The 20,213-nt window shown below is 39.8% G+C and overlaps 1 protein-coding gene across 6 annotated transcripts in view; it reads left to right on the top strand.

Moving 5' to 3' along the window:
• The window catches only part of SASS6 (SAS-6 centriolar assembly protein), a 26,640-nt gene extending 6,427 nt beyond the window's left edge, over window positions 1–20,213 (top strand). Inside the window, exons 2-18 of one of the 6 annotated variants that reach the window (XM_061633818.1) lie at window positions 566–626; window positions 2,930–3,009; window positions 6,545–6,649; window positions 7,313–7,484; window positions 7,799–7,876; window positions 10,722–10,841; window positions 10,923–11,114; window positions 11,338–11,532; window positions 13,316–13,405; window positions 13,500–13,679; window positions 14,430–14,511; window positions 15,133–15,254; window positions 15,807–15,932; window positions 16,605–16,699; window positions 18,367–18,461; window positions 19,569–19,680; window positions 19,981–20,213. In XM_061633818.1, the coding sequence (XP_061489802.1) occupies window positions 566–626; window positions 2,930–3,009; window positions 6,545–6,649; window positions 7,313–7,484; window positions 7,799–7,876; window positions 10,722–10,841; window positions 10,923–11,114; window positions 11,338–11,532; window positions 13,316–13,405; window positions 13,500–13,679; window positions 14,430–14,511; window positions 15,133–15,254; window positions 15,807–15,932; window positions 16,605–16,699; window positions 18,367–18,461; window positions 19,569–19,660 (1,885 nt within the window). In that variant the 3' untranslated portion in view covers window positions 19,661–19,680; window positions 19,981–20,213. Of the gene's footprint in view, window positions 1–565; window positions 627–2,929; window positions 3,010–6,544; window positions 6,650–7,312; window positions 7,485–7,798; window positions 7,877–10,721; window positions 10,842–10,922; window positions 11,115–11,337; window positions 11,533–13,315; window positions 13,406–13,499; window positions 13,680–14,429; window positions 14,512–15,132; window positions 15,255–15,806; window positions 15,933–16,604; window positions 16,700–18,366; window positions 18,462–19,568 lie in introns of all 6 variants that reach the window. The other 5 variants (XM_061633821.1, XM_061633819.1, XM_061633817.1 and 2 more) reach the window with 5 other exon arrangements.

Raw genomic sequence — 20,213 nt, 5'->3', positions numbered from 1 at the left:
TGTTGGAGAGCCCACTACCTCTTGGTTCCATTGTCGTATGGCTCTAACAGTTAGGAAGTACTTTTGTACTTGTCTGAACAATAAGTGTTTATCCTAAATAATGACAATAATTAGACTGATTTTAGGATTGGATTTTATGACTAGGGGTGTGTGTGTTAGTGTTAGAATTTATTACCTGCCCTTCATCCAAGGTCCAAGGGCAGGTTACAACAATTTCTTGTAACTTTTGTGATTTTTGAGTAAACATAATTTTAAAGCAAGAGGTATGCATGAAGAGATTACATGAGGAAAAAAAATCTGTTATCCAGGTTCACTTTGTTTGCATGTGAAGAATATACCTTGAAACATAATGCTGAGAGAACTGCCTAACAATATAATTTAAATAATTCAAGGATTAAGGCTTCCTTTTTTAAAAGTTTACTTTTACTGGTAGAGTTTCCTTAGCACTTAGTCTATTTTTCCGGTGACAGTCTTATCCTATTGATCTGACTTCACAAACTTTCATTTGGTAAAATAAATAATAAATTGCTGAGAATATGAGTAGAGTGATATGTCTGTTTTGCAGGCGAATAAATGTTCGTGTGAGCATTGAGCTACAATCAACCACAAATCCCATTCATAGAAAGGTTTGTACTTTGTCATGTGCTGGTTTTGCTGTCCTTTATTTTCTTTTGCATATAATTCTGTTTACTACTGTAAGTAGGCTTACTGAGTGAATCAGCAATGCTCTTGAGTTTAATATTTCTATTTATGCTGCTGCCCCGTGATCTTCAATGATTTCATGTATTGTATCGAAGCCTTCACCACTGTTACAGAATGTACAGGCAAGCTGTTTCTGGCCTGGTCCAAACATGCCACTAAGTCATGGTTTGTTTGAATGTCAAAGCCCAGTTGACTAAACATGGCTTGTTTTCTTATAGCAAACTATAAGCTTTGAGCTGGCTTGCATGTAATGCTAAGCCAAACTATTGCTTAACAAAAACATGCAAGCTGCTGAAGAGGAGAAAGGTCACTTTGTTCCTCCTCCAGTCCTGCTTCTGTCAGCTAAGCCATGGTTTGGTTTAGCATGTCATCTGAACTTGTGCTCATGGTTTGTCTCTCTAACCAAGGTTTATTCTTGGGTTTGCAGTTTGTGGTTGGTCTGAAAGAGACAAGCCTGAAGTCTAGGTTTGGACAGCACACTAAACTAGCTGAAGAGGGATGACCAAGTGAAGCCAGGGTGTGGTAAATGTGATGATACGCAAGGGGACAGTGCCAGCTAGTCCCCTTAAAGAGACACTAGTGTGACTCCTCCTGAAAAAAACTCAATCCTGGACCCTTTTTTAGTAAAAATCCCTTTCTGAGTAAGGTGCTTGAGAGGATGGTAGTCAAGCTCCAGGTGCCCTTGCAAAAATGTATTATCTGGATCAATTTCTGTTTGGGTTCAGGCCTGGTTTTGGGACTGAATTGGACTTGGTTGGCCTGATGGATGATCTTTATCGAGAAAGGGATGGAGTATGATCCTGTTACTCTCCTACCTATAGGATAAGTTCTAAAGAGTGGTATTGAGTAACTATATTTTGGCTGTGTAGTAGCTATGCTATGAGGTGCCACAATGTGCCATCTTGTCCCTAGTACTGTTTAAGATCTATATGAAGCTGTTGGGAGGGATCATTGGGAGATTTGAAGTGTGGTATCATCAATATGCTGATAACACCCAACTCTCTGTTGCATCTGAATCAGGTATGGCCATGTAAGTTCTAGATTGATGCCTAGATGTACTGATACGCTGGACGAGACCCGTTAAGCTGAGGCTGAATCTTGATAACATGGAGGAGGACCTGTGGGTAGATGGTCCTGAGTCCTATAATTAAGGGATCTGTCTGTTATTGATGGGATTGCATTTCCTCAAGGAACAAGTACATAGTCTAGGGGTGCTCCTTGGTCCATCATTATTGCTGGAGGCCCAGGTTTACCTGCATTGGCTGATACACTAGCTACAACTGTGTCTGGCCCGTGATAACCTGGCCACAGTGACCCATGCATTGGCAACCTCAAGATTGGAATACTGTTATGTGTGCCATGTGGGGCTGCCCTTGAAGATGATCCAGTGCAGAATTCAGGGGCTAGGCTGCTGATCGGGGCAGGTTTCCACAAGCATGTAACCACTGTTAATAGACCTGCACTGCCAATACATTACTGGGCCAGGCTTAAGATTTTGGTAGTTAATTGCAAAGCCTGAAACAACTTGGGCCTGTGTTATCCAGGGGACTACCACCTCCTGTTTTGAGCTGTCTGGTCGTTAGGTTCCACAAACACCCTCCTGTGTGCCCCATAGCCTGCACTTGTCTTTCTGTTGTGCCACCCAGCTTATGGAACAACCTCCCCCGAAATAAGGCAAGCATGTACTGTTAGTGATTATTGGCACTTGCTAAAAACTTACTACAGTAGGGCCCCGCTTTACAGCGTTCTGCTAATACAGCGGTTGTCAGTTGCAGAAAGGCCCCGCTCCTACAGCGCTTGTTCTGCTTTTACGGCATTTTTTGGCCATCGGGCGCCATTTTAGTCAATGTTAGTCAATGCATTCCGCTTTACAGCGGTTTTCGCTTTACAGCGAGGGTCCGGAACATAACCCACTGTATGAGTGGGGCCCTACTGTACTACTTCTGGCGTTTGTTAACTGTTAATACCATTATTTTGAGTTCATCCTGACTTTGTTGCTGCTGAGTTTGTTTTTGTTGTATTTTTAATATTTAGTTGTGAGCCACCTTGAGATTTTTTGAGATACCATCAAAGGTGGTATGAAAGTATTTAAATAAGATAAAAACAATTCATAATTAAAACAACTGTGGCACAGTATTATGTGCAGCCACAGCCACTGAATGCAGAACTCTAGAGAAATGTATTACTCTAGCCAACTTTGTAATTCTTTCAAACTCTTTGCTTTTAGGATTTAGTTGTTCGGCTAACTGAGGATTCCGACCCCTTTTTTCTATACAACCTTGTTATTTCTGAGGAAGATTTTCAAAGGTAAGCTATCAAGTTCTGTTCTGTTCTGATTAGGAAATATTTAGATAAAAGTTTTGGAGGCTTGGATTTCTCTGATGATTAAGTGCAGTGTTCTCATGTACCTCATGATTTATGTGTCACAAAAGTATAAATGGTAGAGTAATGTATAGGAGACTTGGCCAAATTAATTTATCTACAGAATAAAGTTTATATGAAGTACTACATCAATACCTTCTTTAGTGATGATCCTTCCACTAATTCAGGTTTAGTCATTTTCTTCTTTTTTCTTGAATAATGAACCTCAGAATTAGACTATTACATTTTACGGTTGTGGGGGTTCTATGACTCTGAAGATGTATACATGTCCCTGTATACATGTGTAAATTATTAGTTCTTCCAGAATCAGTAGTTTAAGTATCTTTCTTTCAGCAAGCTTCTGAATCTGCAAAATTTGGGTGGTGGTGATTTCCAAGGGGAGCAGATGCAGAATAAATGATACAAAAAAATGAAACACATTCAAAGTGCCTTACTGTGTATGTCTCCTACATCTTGCAGAAGACAGCTTTCTCTAGAGTAGAATATTAAAAAGAATATTAAAATATGTAAACATATCTAGTTAAATAGCTAGATCATAGGCTTTTGGCACTCAGGCCTCATTCTAACACTTTTTACCTCCTCCCCCTACATTGATCTAACACTGGCATTAGAGAAATAGACCAGGAGAATTGAAACCTCTCCTATGGGTACACAGAAGGAAAAGTTATTCAAACAAAATAGCAGCTTTTCCCGAATTGGGTTGGTATGATGGGACAAGTGTGCAGAGAGGGCAGGTGCCCCTACAAATTCAATATGTATCAATGAGATAGTTCTTTTAGGATGTACGCATTCCATTAGTGGCTGTGGGGAGAGGAGGGAGAAAGATTCCATCTGCCTCAGGAATCTGTTTATTTATTTATTTATTTATTCAGCTTATATCCCGCCCGACTAGCAAACAGCTCTCTGGGCGGCAAACATAGCAACATATACAATAATAAAATTACAAAGTCAGTATAACAAATATAAAAATACACCATCTAAAATAGAAATTACAGCATTTACATAAATAACTTAAATTAAAATGCCTCAGAGAAGAGTAACCTGTCTCAGTAACCTATTAGAATTCTTTGAGAGTGTCAACAAGCATATAGATAGAGGTGATCCAGTGGACATAGTGTACTTAGACTTTCAAAAAGCGTTTGACAAGGTACCTCACCAAAGACTTCTGAGGAAGCTTAGCAGTCATGGAATAAGAGGAGAGGTCCTCTTGTGGATAAGAAATTGGTTAAGAAGCAGAAAGCAGAGAGTAGGAATAAACGGACAGTTCTCCCAATGGAGGGCTGTAGAAAGTGGAGTCCCTCAAGGATCGGTATTGGGACCTGTACTTTTCAACTTGTTCATTAATGACCTAGAATTAGGAGTGAGCAGTGAAGTGGCCAAGTTTGCTGATGACACTAAATTGTTCAGGGTTGTTAAAACAAAAAGGGATTGCGAAGAGCTCCAAAAAGACCTCTCCAAACTGAGTGAATGGGCAGAAAAATGGCAAATGCAATTCAATATAAACAAGTGTAAAATTATGCATATTGGAGCAAAAAATCTTAATTTCACATATACGCTCATGGGGTCTGAACTGGCGGTGACCGACCAGGAGAGAGACCTCGGGGTTGTAGTAGACAGCACGATGAAAATGTCGACCCAGTGTGCGGCAGCTGTGAAAAAGGCAAATTCCATGCTAGCGATAATTAGGAAAGGTATTGAAAATAAAACAGCCGATATCATAATGCCGTTGTATAAATCTATGGTGCGGCCGCATTTGGAATACTGTGTACAGTTCTGGTCACCTCATCTCAAAAAGGATATTCTAGAGTTGGAAAAGGTTCAGAAAAGGGCAACCAGAATGATCAAGGGGATGGAGTGACTCCCTTACAAGGAAAGGTTGCAGCATTTGGGGCTTTTTAGTTTAGAGAAAAGGCGGGTCAGAGGAGACATGATAGAAGTGTATAAAATTATGCATGGCATTGAGAAAGTGGATAGAGAAAAGTTCTTCTCCCTCTCTCATAATACTAGAACTCGTGGACATTCCAAGAAGCTGAATGTTGGAAGATTCAGGACAGACAAAAGGAAGTACTTCTTTACTCAGCGCATAGTTAAACTATGGAATTTGCTCCCACAAGATGCAGTAATGGCCACCAGCTTGGACGGCTTTAAAAGAAGATTAGACAAATTCATGGAGGACAGGGCTATCAATGGCTACTAGCCATGATGGCTGTGCTGTGCCACCCTAGTCAGAGGCAGCATGCTTCTGAAAACCAGTTGCCGGAAGCCTCAGGAGGGGAGAGTGTTCTTGCACTCGGGTCCTGCTTGCGGGCTTCCCCCAGGCACCTGGTTGGCCACTGTGAGAACAGGATGCTGGACTAGATGGGCCACTGGCCTGATCCAGCAGGCTCTTCTTATGTTCTTAAGAGAAAGGTTTTAACCTGGCGCCGAAAGGATAATAGTGTCGGCGCCAGGCGTACCTCCTCAGGCAGACTATTCCACAATTCGGGGGCCACCACTGAGAAGGCCCTAGATCTTGTTACTACCCTCCGGGCCTCCCTATGGGTCGGGACCCAGAGGAGGACCTTCGTAGTAGACCGTAGTGTACGAGCCGGTTCGTAACGGGAGAGGCGTTCCTGCAGGTATCGTGGTCCCGCGCCGTATAAGGCTTTATAGGTTAAAACCAACACTTTGAATCTGGCCCAGTAGCATATTGGAAGCCAGTGCAAGTGAGCCAGAACAGGTGTTATATGCTCAGACCGCTTAGTTCTTGTTAGCAGTCTGGCCGCCGTATTTTGCACTAGCTGTAGCTTCCGAACCGTCTTCAAAGGTAGCCCTACGTAGAGCATGTTGCAGTAGTCCAAACGTGAGGTTACCAGAGCATGAACCACTGATGTAAGGTCCTCCTTACTCAGATAGGGACGTAGCTGGGCTACCAACCGAAGTTGGTAGAACGCATTCCGTGCCACCGAGGCTACATGGGCCTCAAGTGACAGGGAAGAGTCTAAAACGACTCCCAAACTATGAACCTGATCCTTTAGGGGGAGTGTAACCCCGTCCAGGACAGGGTATGTATCCACCATCTGACCAGAGAAACCATCCACCACCAGCATCTCAGTCTTATCAGGATTGAGTTTCAGTTTGTTAGTTCTCATGCAGTCCATTGTCGCGTCCAGACAACGGTTCAAATATGTTCTTCCCTCATATTTCCCCTCTGGAGTTTCATGACCCCAGGGGTTAAATGAGAACGATTGCTGGAGGTAATAAATGTAATGGTAGAATGGAAGATGAGTATCATTGCACAGTAGTACAACAGCCAACTGCTCATTGTATGGTAGCATTTTAAAAGTTGATTAAAATTTTGCTCACTAGACTTTTCTTTATTAGTACTTCTGTGCTTTGAAAGAAATGGTTGCAAGATTAGCTTCTCTTAACAAATACTCTATAAGAATATATATTTATAATAATCTTCCTTTTTATGTAGTTTAAAACTCCAGCAGAGTCTTCTGGTAGATTTTTCTGCTTTTCCTCAGAGATTTATGGACCTTCTTCAACATTGTATCCAAGAACAAAATAAAGATATCCCAAGGTTAGTAATACATTACTAGTACTCTACATTTTCTTTAAAACAATGAAAGATTATAAATAACAAAAGTAGCATTCAAGGAAGCAATATACAAATTTTGTTAAAAGATCTTGTTTTAGTAACACTGTTTGAAATACCAAGTTACTTAACAAACAAAAAAGATCAAAGTAAAAAGTGTAATTCTATCTATTTTGCTTTGACTTGCTTCTAGGAGTACTAGTTGGCTTGTTAACACCATTTAAGTGAAGAACACATACCTCTTGTTGTGAGATCTTAATACTTTGTCTCTAACTCTCCACCCATTCCATCTAATATTCTGTTATAAAGCAACCTGCCTTTGTTTCACTGTCAAGGTTCCCTTTCCTTTGCATTCCTTATGCCATGAGCCTCTCCTAAAAGATTCTTGCAGGCTGTCTAAGTAAGGCTTTCCAGGCTGCTTAGGGAAAGCTTATTTCATCTGCATCAATCAACTGTGCCATCAATTGGTGGAGGATCTAATCAGTATTTGTAATGATTGGTCGATTAACACATTGATGGAATGGAAGCAGAATGTGAGGGTTATTTCCTTTGTAACAGTCCACAATTCCATAGGGTTGTGTGCTTCCTGTGCTGAGAGGCCCAGCTAGCAAGTCTTTTGTAATATGTGATCTTACTCATTCTGTTTAGGTTTTTGCTACAGCTGGTTTCATCAGGATCTAACTTAGATCACACTCCTGCTTTTTTAAATGTGGTTGAGACAAACCCATTTAAACACCTTAACCACTTATCACTAAAATTCTTACCGGGAAATGATGCAGAAATCAAGAAGTTTTTGGCAACCTGTTTGAAATGTGTCAAGGTAAAACTAAGATTTCAGTTGTACATTTCGGGGTTATAGTTTCAGTTCTTTTGGCAAACAAAACCAGTATATTTTCAGAGTTTTCTGTGGAAGGGAACCTAGGAGTTAAGTAGCCCAACTCTTGTAACAGGAATGAGTTTGTATCTGATGTGCTGAATAATAGCAGACTTAGAGTGCAATCCCAAACAAGTTTACTCAGAAGTTTCCCTATTGTCAGTAGGACTTGTTCCCTGATAAGTGTAATTGTAGCCTTAATGACTTTCAAGAACTGAAAAAAGGTTACATTGAATGACAAAATTGTCACTTGTACATAGGAAGAAAAGTTGGTGCTGCAACAAAAACTTAGCAAAACAGAAGAGGACCTTACCAGACAGCTGAACTATACCCAGCAGGTAATAGCAAACTTATGGGCCAATTTATTAAAAACTGATGTCAAAATATCTGTATTAGATTATATACAGTGCCATTTATGTGTGAGTGTAACTGACTTTCACTCGCACAATGGGGCTTCATTTTCCTCTCCTCCCCCCACGTGTCCTTCAAATCTGCTCCAGAGGGTTGGCAGACCCCCTGAAGCAGATTTTTGGAGTACATGGGGGGCTGTGGGAGGAAGGAGAGGAAGGTGAAGCCGCATCGTGCAAGTAGAACTCTGTTTGTGCAACATCTGAGTTCATCCTTTATTTAATTATTTTATCCTCTTGACCCTTGCCCTTTTTGGCTTATTAAAGCTTGTGGAGGAGTTTTGACCAAGTGGATCCAGGGTGTGGTCAACACATCATTGTGAGAGGGAGTGGTTCCAGCCACCCTGAAAGAGGCGGTGATCCAACCGTTCCTGAAAAAGCCCACCCTGGACTCATTGGCTACGACAATTACCAACCGGTCGCAAATACCCCCTTCTTGGGGAAGGTGATTGAGAGGGTTGTGGCACAGCAATTGCAAGTACTCTTGGATGAAACAGATTATCTTGACCCATTCCAGTCTGGGTTCAGGCCTGGTTATGGGACTGAATCGGCCTTGGTCACCCTGATGGATGACCTTTATTGGGAGAAGAACAGGGGGAGTGCGACCCTGTTACACTTACTTGATCTCTCAGCGGCTTTTGATACCATTGACCATGGTATCCTTCTGGGACAACTTGGTGAGATCGGTATTGGAGGCACTGTTTTAGAGTGGTTCCGACCCTATCGCCAAGGTCGTTTTCAGAGAATAGCATTGGGTGATTGGCTGTTGGCCTCCGGCAGATGTGCTATGGGGTGCCGCAGGGTAACATCTTGTCCCCCATGCTGTTTAACATCTATATGAAGCCCTTGGGAGCAGTCATCAGGAGATTTGGGGTGAGGTGTCAGCAGTACGCTGATGATACCCAGCTCTGTTTCTCTCTCACATCTGAATCGGGAGAGGCCATGCAAGCCCTGGACCACTGCCTGGACTCAGTGGTGGGCTGGATGAGGGCCAATACACTGAGTATGAATCCTAGCAAGATGGAGGCACTGTGGGTTGGTGATTCCCGACTTCAGATAATTGGTCAGTTGCCTGGTTTGGATGGGGTTGTACTCCTCTGAAAGAGCAGGTCCGTAGTCTGGGGGTGCTCCTGGATCCATCTTTGTCGCTAGAGGCCCAGGTGACCTCCGTGGCTAGGAGTGCCTTTTACCAGCTTCGGCTGATAAGACAGCTGTGGCTTTTTCTGGACCAGGATAACCTGACCACTGTTGTCCATGCACTTGTAACCTCAAGGCTCAATTACTGTAATGTGCTCTATGTTGGGCTGCCCTTGAGGTTGGTCTGGAAGCTGCAACTGGTGCAAAATGCGGTGGTAAGACTGCTCACTGGGACAGGTTATCACCAACATGTCACCCTGCTGCTGAAACAATTCCACTGGCTGCCCATTTGCTACTGGGCCAAGTTCAAGGTTCTAGTTCTGGCGTACAAAGCCCTATACAGCTTGGGACCAGGATACCTGAAAGACCGTCTTATTCGTTATATACCCAGTCAATCACTGCGCTCTGCAGGTGAGGGCCTCCTACAGATACCATCTTATCAGGAGGTTCGTTCTGCACAATATAGGAAATGGACCTTTAGTGTGGCGGCACCTATCTTGTGGAACTCCCTACCCTTAAATATTAGACAGGCACCATCTCTGTTTTCTTTTTGGTGCCTATTGAAGACCTTCCTGTTTCAACAAGCCTCTTAAGTTGAGACCTTACCCCAGTCTGCCTCTGTGCTGGAATTGCTTTTTAATATGTTTTTTAACCTTTTTTTAAAGATGTCTTGAAAGCTTTTTAAAGATGTTTTGTTTTAATGTATTTTAAAGTCTGTTTTTAAGATGTTTTAAAGTGTTTTTAGTGCTTTTGTTTGCTGACCTGGGCTCCTGCTGGGGGGAAGGGCGGGATATAAAATAATAAATAAATAAATATTTGTTTAATGACATCTACGCTCATAGCTCATTAAAGAGGACAAGTGTGGCAGATCCATACCCCAAGAGGCCTTCAATCTAAAACAGACACAGGGAAACAACAGAGGAAATGGGGAAATATATTAATTCCATGTCCTTTAGCTTGTTAGAAGAAGATGTAGGGGCTAAGAGAATGATCCTGGGAAAAGTGAGTTTTGAAATTAGGAAGGAGATCTTATCTTTTTTTTTTTAATTCATTCTATATTTAAATATAGGGCTCATTGAATGTTTATTTATTTATTTATTTAGTTGCATTTCTAAACCGCCCTATAGCTAGCAGCTCCCAGGGCGGTGTACAACATACTGCCAACCTTCAATAGAGAAGTAGAGAAAATTAAGAATTAATTAATTAGATGGTTGAAGCAAAATCAATACAGTCCTTTAACTCCTTGAACAGTAACAAACTTTTTGCAGTATGAGCTACGACAGACAAAAGCCTACTTTGCCAGATGCATGGGAGTTGGTGTTTGATGGCAGGCTCAACTGTGAAAGCTCATACCACACCTAATTTGTTAGTGTTTAAAGTGCTACAGTGTTTTTTTTAATGTATATCTAGGTAAGAATGTGAAAGGCAAGGGAAAAGGAATTCTGATTTTTCTGGGAAGCAGGTGCAATGTTGGGAAATGTTTCGTAGACAAGTTTGTATATTGGGATATGTTTGCAACACAAACAATTAAGAAATCCTTTCTGTGACCACTTTATAAAGTATTGTCATAATATTGATTAAAGCTCTTCTAATTACATGCAAGTCTACCATCTAAGTTTTTAAATTTTCTTGTACTTAGAGCTTGTCAGAAAAGAGCAGGGAATTGGACAAGTTAAGAAATGAATGGACATCCAAAACATCATCTCTAACCAACAAACATTCACAGGAACTGACAAATGAGAAGGAGAAAGCTTTGCAGGTGTGTACAGAAAAGGTTATATAAATCCAGTAGAATCCTGACACATTTACTAGTTGTTTAAAGGCTTGTTTTTCTTTGTAGGCACAAGCACAATATCAACAACAGTATGAGCAACAGAAAAGGGATCTGGAAAACTTGCATCAGAAAACAGTACAGCAGCTGCAGAATAGGCTGAAGGAATTGGAAATTGCCAACAAGGACCTAATGGAAAGGAGATACAAAGGCGATTCTACAGTCAGAGAACTTAAGGCGAAACTATCTGGCATAGAAGATGTATGAAATATTCACCTCTTAAGAATTCTATTAGGGCACAATTCTATATATTTTCTAGTCACTCATAATAAGCAATTAAAATGTAGCAAAGATTCTTAGTTATATATTTTAAACAGTTGGTTGTCTTATAAAGTATACTAAGGTTCTTTCAAAACCAAGCATAAATGTTTACTGGTAACATTTTTGTTGGAATGCTTTTAAAAACACTTCTTCAACCATATAGGAATGCCAGAGAACAAAGCAGGAAGTTCTATCTCTACGTCGAGAGAATGCTACCCTAGATGCTGAATGCCATGAAAAAGAAAAACAAGTTAATCAGCTGCAGACTAGAGTTGCTGTTTTAGAACAAGAGATCAAAGACAAGGAAGAGCTAGTTACTAGGACAAAAGAAGTTTTGGATGCAACACAAGAGCAAAAGGTTCTTAATTTTACTTTCTAAAGTACTTTCACAAATGGAGAATTAAATGCAGAAATTAATTAAAGAACATGAACTCTACTCCAGAGAGCTACTTATCTCAGGGTTTGACCATGACCTATGTAATTAACTACTTATTTCAACACAAACAAGGTTCTGCTCTCCAATCTGCTTTTGGGACATTCCTGTTAAAGAAACAAATCCAAAATCTACTGGGCATACACAGCTAACAATATAGTTCTCTGGATTATGGCCATGTTTAGAAAGTGCATGCAATGCTCCATTGCATAGGCTTTTAAAAAAGTTAGATTGCATTGTTGTTATGTGCCTTCAAGTCGATTACAACTTATGGCGACCCTATGAATCAGCGACCTCCAAGAGCATCTGTCATGAACCACCCTGTTCAGATCTTGTAAGTTCAGGTCTGTGGCTTCCTTTATGGAATCAATCTATCTCTTGTTTGGCCTTCCTCTTTTTCTACTCCCTTCTGTTTTTCCCAGCATTATTGTCTTTTCTAGTGAATCATGTCTTCTCATTATGTGTCCAAAGTATAACAACCTCAGCTTCATCATTTTAGCTTCTAGTGATAGTTCTGGTTTAATTTGTTCTAACACCCAATTATTTGTCTTTTTCGCAGTCCATGGTATGCGCAAAGCTCTCCTCTAGCACCACATTTCAAATGAGTTGATTCTTCTCTTATCCGCCTTTTTCACTGTCCAACTTTCACATCCACACATAGAGATTGAGAATACCGTGGTCTGAATGATCCTGACTTTGGTGTTCAGTGATACATCTTTGCATTTGAGGACCTTTTCTAGTTCTCTCACAGCTGCCCTACCCAGTCCTAGCCTTCTTCTGATTTCTTGACTATTGTCTCCAGTTTGGTTAATGACTGTGCCGAGGTATTGATAATCCTTCACAAGTTCAATGTCCTCATTGTCAACTGTAAAGTTAAATAAATCTTCTGTTGTCATTACTTTAGTCTCTTTGGCGTTCAGCTGTAGTCCTGCTTTTGTGCTTTCCTCTTTAACTTTCGTTTCAAATCATTACTGGTTTCTGCTAGTAGTATGGTATCATCTGCATATCTTAAATTATTGATGTTTCTCCCTCCAATTTTCACACCTCCTTCATCTTGGTCCAATCTCGCTTTCCGTATGATATGTTCTGCGTATAGATTAAACAAATAGGGTGATAAATACACCCGTCTCACACCCTTTCCGATGGGGAACCAATCGGTTTCTCCATATTCTGTCCTTACAGTAGCCTCTTGTGCAGAGTATAGGTTGCGCATCAGGACAATCAGATGCTGTGGCACCCCCATTTTTTTTAAAGCATTCCATAGTTTTTCATGATCTCTACACAGTCCAAGGCTTTGCTGCAGTCTATAAAACACAGGGTGATTTTCTTCTGAAATTCCTTGCTCCGTTCCATTATCCAACGTATGTTTGCGATATGATCTCTGGTACCTCTTCTTTTTCTAAATCCAGCTTGGACATCTGGCATTTCTCGCTCCATATATGGTAAGAGCCTTTGTTGTAGAATCTTGAGCATTACTTTACTTGCATGGGATATTAAGGCAATACAGATTGCATTACTCTGTAGTGATTACAGAGGTTTTTAGAGGTGATGTGCTTTTAATTAGTTGCTAGTGTTTTATATTACAGAATATAAATTTAATAACTAGGATCCTTACTAGATTTTGCAATGATCCATGTGAAATACAGGTCTTGAATATTTATTGGCAAAACAAAATATCCCTGATATGAAATATATGCTCTTTTAAAAGGCAAACCTGGAAAAAAATACAGAAAAGAAACAAATTCAAATAGGAAAGCTAGAAGCAGCAGTGAACTCAGTATCAGCTGAACTCCTTAAGGTTTGTTCAAAACATATGATTGTCCTTTATGACGACGATGATGATTCTTTGACTTCATATACTCTTAATTTAGAATTCTGTGATTATTTACTAGGCCAATGAAATAATAAAGAAATTGCAAGGGGATGTAAAAACTCTAATGAGTAAACTGAAGCTGAAAAATACTGTAACAATTCAGCAAGAAAAACTCTTGGCTGAGAAAGAAGGAAAACTCCAGAAACAGCAAAAAGATCTACAGGAAGCAGAAAGTTCTCTTCGAGAAAAAGAGCAAGAGGTAACATAAAGCTTAGGTTTCTATCCAGTAAGTGCTTTTAAAAAGGAGCTTAACTTTCAGTTTTTGAAACATTTTGTACAAGTCCTGTCTGCATATACTTGGCAGACCAATTATGTGGTGTGATGAGGATATTATTTGGTGGAACTACTGCCGCTTCCTAATCCCCCCAGCTTGCTATGGTCAGGGTGGAGGGTGTTATTTTTCTCTTTATCTTTGCCATTCTTCCCCCCCCCCCCCGCAGTCATTGGGAGGGGATAAATTGTGCTAGCCCCAGAGCTGGTGTAGTTGAGAGCTTCTTTTAGTGGTATGTCAGGGAGAATGAGGGGGCTTAGGCACTCCCCCTGAAATGCTATCTTCCTCTCCCCCTCTGCCCACTGCTGGCAGCTCACTGCCAGTGGAACATCTACACCCGCAGAGCTTTCTGCAGACATCCCAGGGATCTCTGGTAGTGTAAGTGTCTTGCTGGCAGGCCTCTCTGCTGGTGTATTGGCATTTATGCAGCAGCCAGTGACATCCCAGCTGGCCTTTGGCCTCCTTTAGGATTGCACCCTAGAACACTATTTATTCTTAATTTTTGTACCTTCTAACAAATACTATCCTAAAAACACCAGACAGAATAAGGTATTTGGTGGTAGTGATGAATAGTATGAGCTTTTTTGTAGACTTGTTATATTTTTGGTTTTTAAATAATGTAGAGTTTTGGTGGTGTTGATTAAATTAATATGGACTGATCATGTTAAAATATTTCAGGTGTGCAAGTTGCAGGAACAATTGGAAACTACAGTACAGAAGCTGGAGGAAAGCAAGCATCTTCTCAAAACTAATGAAAATGGTATGTGTGAGATCCTTGCGTTAGCCACTAATGTCTAATCCTGTTGAGTTCTCAGAGCCTAACAAACAAAACTGGTTTTGAGAGACAATTTCACGTTGGTGGGACTACAAATTCTCTGTGCTTATGTATGCAGCATTTGCTGAGCTTTCTATTAAGGAAATGCAAGAATGTAAATACTATTGTGCAAAGACTAAGATTATTTTGTTATATATGAATTTTTTGGGCAGCTGGATCCTAAAGAAAGACTTCTGTGGCTGCCATGCTTATTCCTCCCCTCTTGTTTCCTTCTCTCCCTTCTGGAACTTTGTTAAAAGTTTCCTTCTCTCCCTTTTGGAAAATAAAGCATTGCTGAATGTAATTTTCCTGCTGCCCTTCTCTTGTGTAAGACTATCCCAGAGTACTGACTAGGTTTGTTGGTCTCCAGCTAAATATGAAACAGAGGCTGCAGTCCTACACTAATGTACATTGAATTCAGAGGGACTTACTTCAGTGTAGACATGCATAGGATGGCACTGTGAATTCTTTACATATGATTTTCTGGCGGTATACTGAACTATGTTTTAGATTTAAAATAGCAGAAAAAGAACTTGAAAAATGAAATACTGGACATTTTCTTTGTAGTCATCACATGGCTAAACAAGCAACTGAATGAAATTCAGATGACAAGGAAGCAAGAGGTGTTGGGAACATCTACTTCTCCTAGCAATACCACTTCAAGAACTGGCATTTCACCTCACAGTATGGTAATAATAATCTTATGAATGTTTGTATGTCTGTATTAGCAACTTGTGATCCCAAAGCTGCATTCTGTTACGTGAAAGTTCCACATGGAACTAAACTCAACAGGACTTCTGAGTAAGTATGTGCATATTGCAGAATATGACACATGAGCTGCCCAGTAGTTCTTTACAAACTGAGCGCTCTTGGGGTCTGTTTGGTATATACAATGAGATCAAGCACAAGTTTGGGGCATGTGTGCTTCCTTCTGGTCCTTCCCTTATTACCACACTATACATAATTAATGTCTACATATGGTGAGAGGAAAGGAAGTAGATGAGCCCAAGTTCCACTACCATTAAATACAAATAGAGGGCTTTATTCTCAAAAAAATGAGAGCAAATGAAATGGAAACAGTACAGTGCTCTGCGAATTATGAAGTGCTATATAAGTGGTTAGTAGTATAGTTAAATTTGGGGTATGTTTGCTTTTCGAAACAAGAGGAGAAAAGGCATGAAATGAGCTTTGGAAATGGTATTGTGCTGTTGTTGCCTTACAATTTTCATTCTGTTTTACAGGTTGATAGCAGAATCCCCTTTTTAAGCTCGGGACTGAGCTATCCCATCTCCCCCTTACTACCTTTTCAAAGCTTCCCAGATACAGTGGCTATGAAAAGCACCAACCAGCAAGCTTCAGGAACAAAGGCAGGCATCCAAATATATTTTCTCTCTCTCTATTATTTTGTAGTTTTTCAAGCTAACGGTGCAAGCTGCTGCACACCCAGAATGCAGGTCTTGAGTATAGTTGTAACAAGGACTGAGCTGAAAGTTTTCATATGGAGATACTTACGCTACTTGCAGTAGCAGGACAAAAAGCAAGATTTATAAAAAAAGAAGAAAATACTGTCATTACTACCATGGGAAGCCTCACCTCTCGGGAATAATATTTTTCCCCCTTTCAATTGTTGAAATGTTTTCCCACCTGCCCCCACCCCATTACTGCCTGTAAAGAGGGCAGCATTTTTTTATGTAGCTCTACATAACTCACATGGACGAGAGAGGTGAGTGTTAATAACTCCCTCTCATTTTTGAGATGAAGATGGTCTTGTTCTCTGTCTTTGCAGGTGTACAGAGTGAAATTCATTTTCACAACTGCCCTCAATTTTAACAAAATATCAGGAATGCTCAACGCTTTGCTGAAGCTGTATGCATAGTGCTACATGTGGTTTATGGCTTATCAGCTAAACTAACCCTTAGTGTTGTGTGTGAACTGGGATGCTGTATGTAGGATAACTTTTCTCAGACTTTCTTTAACGTATGACTAAAGCCTAGAGATAAAAGAGTAACTATATGAAAAAAAAAATTCTGCCCCACCAGGTTCAATTCAATATGCAGCCTCAAGAGACCAATAGATGTTCTGACTTGCAGCCACGAATACCTGTGTTGATTAGTCATTCAACAAATAAAGAGAAGTGAGTACTTGTGGGTTTAGTTAAGGGGTGCAGTCTTGTGGCCCTTGGCCTAATTCTGTGTGGGTGGGGATAGCCCAGAGGAAGAGAAGGGTGCCAAAATGGATGGATGGAACAAAGCTCTATGTAAGCTGTCAGTTCAGACCTCTGGCCAGGAGTGATCTGTCCCTCTGCCAGCAGCCTGCTGTATGGGGAGGATGGATGAGGAGAGGGCAGAGAGAAAAGGGGTGGCAAAAAGGAAGAGGTTCCCTTCATCTGTGTAAGATTACTCGTAACAAAGTTCTTAAAAGTATTAATACCTTTTTTTAAAAAAAAAAAAGAATGAACAGCAGCAGCAATGTTAATTTTTTTAATTTACAAAATTCCTTATTTGGGGGGAAAATTAACAAAAATGATAAGAGATAAATCTCTTGGGATTTTATACATGGGTACGCCTGATCTTCTTTGATCAGATTTCTTTATGTGGAGAAGTGATTCAGTATGACTGAGCCCATTTATGCTATCATCAAAGCAACCTCTGTAGGAGACTGACTGAGACTAAGGGGCAACATGGTGATGAATGCGTTGGGTCTGTTTCCCATAGCCACACTGGGCATGCCAAATAGCTGGGATCTGATCAGTGAATGTGATGATCATAGAAGATATGCGACATTAATGCTTGCAGTCATTTAATATGCATACCTTTTATTCTTGAAATATCAGCTGATTGAGATGGATGCATTGTAGAATTCAGTGTGTCTCATACTCCCAAACACATAAAACTGCTTTATTTATTCTATTTAACAAAATTTATATACCTCTGGATTGTAAAAAAAAAAGGTCTAAGTGATTTACAAAAAACATTTAAATTATCAATAAAACAATTTAAAACAAGTAATTAAAACATTTTTAAAATGAAACAGCAACTAACTAAAAAGATTAAAACTGAGTTAGTACTGGGGTACATGAATCAATGATCTATCTGCTCTGATTGGTAGTGGATCTCCAGAGTCTAGATAGATGTCTTTCCTATAGGCTGCTATGTGATCTTTTTAAGTGGAAATGCCAGGGATTGAACCAGGTATCTTTTGCAAGTAAAGCATATGCTCTACTACTAAGCCATATAATGACTTGCTATAGTCCTCCCTTATAATGGGTTTGGTCTAAATGGAACCCAAAAGCTGCTGCTAAATCTTGTGTTTCTAGAATTTGGACACAACCTATTAAGAGACTGGGTAGATCTAGGTTCAAACCCTCACTAAGCTGTGAAGTTCAGTGGGTGACCTTGGGCCAGTCACTTTCTCTCAGTCTAACCTGCCTCACTGGGTTGTTATGTAGATGAAATGGAGGGGAACCATGTGCCCCATCTTTAGTTCCTTGGAGGAAAGGTAGGATATAAATGTAATGCTTTGAAACTTGCACCAGGGCAATCAAAAGCAAACGACATATTTTCAGGAGTGGCTTGTAGCCATGTAGATGTTGTTGGACTCCCTTTAGTCCCAGCTGGTATGTAGTAGTCCAACAACATCTGGAGAGTTTTGACCTATTCTAAAGAAAGCAATATTATAGAAGATGGTAAAATGTAGTATTTGAAGATCCTGTGACATTTCAGGTTAGTGAACTTAGAAATATGCTTCTAGCAAGGCAAACTGAAAATGCTGCCACTTAGTACAACTCTGTATTCTGACTAGTGGTGAAAACATGGGATTGGAAGCAAAGTATCTGAAGAAAAGGGAAGACAGCATTCCTTTACGAGGGCTCAGTCAGAACACATCTCACAGCACAGGTAGGAGAGCAAGCATGTGAATTAAACTAAAATGTGAGAATTTGCTCAAAGAATTCTGACGATCAAAAAAAGGAGAGACAGGCTCTGGTGCTAGATGAAGATTTATTGAAATGCTCTACGCATTTCAGAAATGCTTTCCTTCCTCAGGAGCTAAAAACATTTAAACAAACCCAAATAAGAGTCATGGAGACAACACAGCGGTCATAACCATAAACAACATTTTTAAAGATAACATTTTTAAAGACTACATTCAATAGAAATCACTTTTTTAAAAAATTAAGTATTTTTATACTAATCAACAATGAAACATCCCTGATCACTGATGTTAAACCGACATATTAAAAACGTAATGTGTGGCTTAAATAAAACAGAATCTTATATTTGCCATTACAAAGTACCTTATAAAATCATCTGCCCAGAAACACAAATATTGCCCAATATTTGTGAATTTTACTGATCCAGCTAGTACTTACAGTGAATATGTATACAATTGTCACAGACAGTAAACCAATTTTGTGATTACACAGCTGAGCTAACCTACTCAGTATTAACACCAGCGGCGTTTGAGTTTGATTCATGTTCAGTGCGGGGCTTTGGTTAAGAATTTTCATTGTGTTGACAGAGCCAAGGAAATTTAGCTCCACAGGTTGGTACAGGGCAATGTTTGTTTGTGTTTCTGGGCGGAGGGTTTTTTAAGCTACTTTGTAACGGCGAATATAAGGTTCTGTTTTATTTAAGCCACACATTACGTTTTTAACATGTCAGTTTAACGTCAGCGATCAGGGATATTTCATTATTGATTAGTATAAAAATACTTAATTTTTTTTAAAAAAAATAAAGTATTTCTATTGAATGTAGTCTTTAAAAATGTTATCTTTGAAAAGTTTGTGTTTATGTTTATGACCACTGTGTTATCTCCATGACTCTAATTTGGGTTTGTTTAAATGTTTTTAGCTCCTGAGGAAGGAAAGCATTTCTGAAATGTGTAGAGCATTTAGTAAATCTTTACCTAACATAGAGCCCGTCTCTTTTTGATCTTCATTTGGTGCTTTTTCCCTTTTTGTTTTGATGTTGTTCACATCAGATTCTCTTTTCTCCCATTATTAGCAGGACACCAGAAGTCAACTGCCTTGATAAAAACACAAATACCATCCAAAGCTGCAGCAACTTCCAAACCCTCTGCTTACTTCCCTGGATAGTAGACAACATATTCATTATGGTAAATTGTTTATCAGCAGATGTGAATTTGTTGTGCTTATAATTTAAGTACACACCTCGCCTACAAAGTGTCAACATTAACTTGTTCAATAACAATGAAGTACCTGAAAGATTTCAAGACCTAATATTACTCTGGTCTGTTTAAACCATTACACTTTAATGTGAATTAACAGAAATTTCCTAACAAGACTTCAGACATTGAAAGGACTAAAATAGATGAAATATGTACTCACCAACCAATATGTATAGAAGGGAACTAGATTTGAGTATCCATAACTGAGGTTTGCTGTCTCTCTCCCAGGCCAGATGTGCCAGATGTTTCTTCTAGGATATGGACCTCAGAAGCAAAGAATGTTTGGAGCCTTTCTTCTTTATTTCAAATCCTGTCAAAGTTATATTGCACTTCAGCTGTGAATCTTAAATCATCACCACCAGCTCCGAGTTACAATATTCAAATTGAAAGTATATCAAGGATGAGTTCATACTCATTCTTTGCAACACTTTTGTGGTTTTAGAGAATACTTAAATTTACTA

The sequence above is a fragment of the Rhineura floridana genome, chromosome 6 (genome assembly GCF_030035675.1).
Source record: "Rhineura floridana isolate rRhiFlo1 chromosome 6, rRhiFlo1.hap2, whole genome shotgun sequence".
Classification (NCBI taxonomy): domain Eukaryota; kingdom Metazoa; phylum Chordata; class Lepidosauria; order Squamata; family Rhineuridae; genus Rhineura; species Rhineura floridana.
The sequence above is the reverse complement of the archived record's forward strand: the minus strand, read 5'-3'. Positions and strand labels throughout refer to the sequence as shown.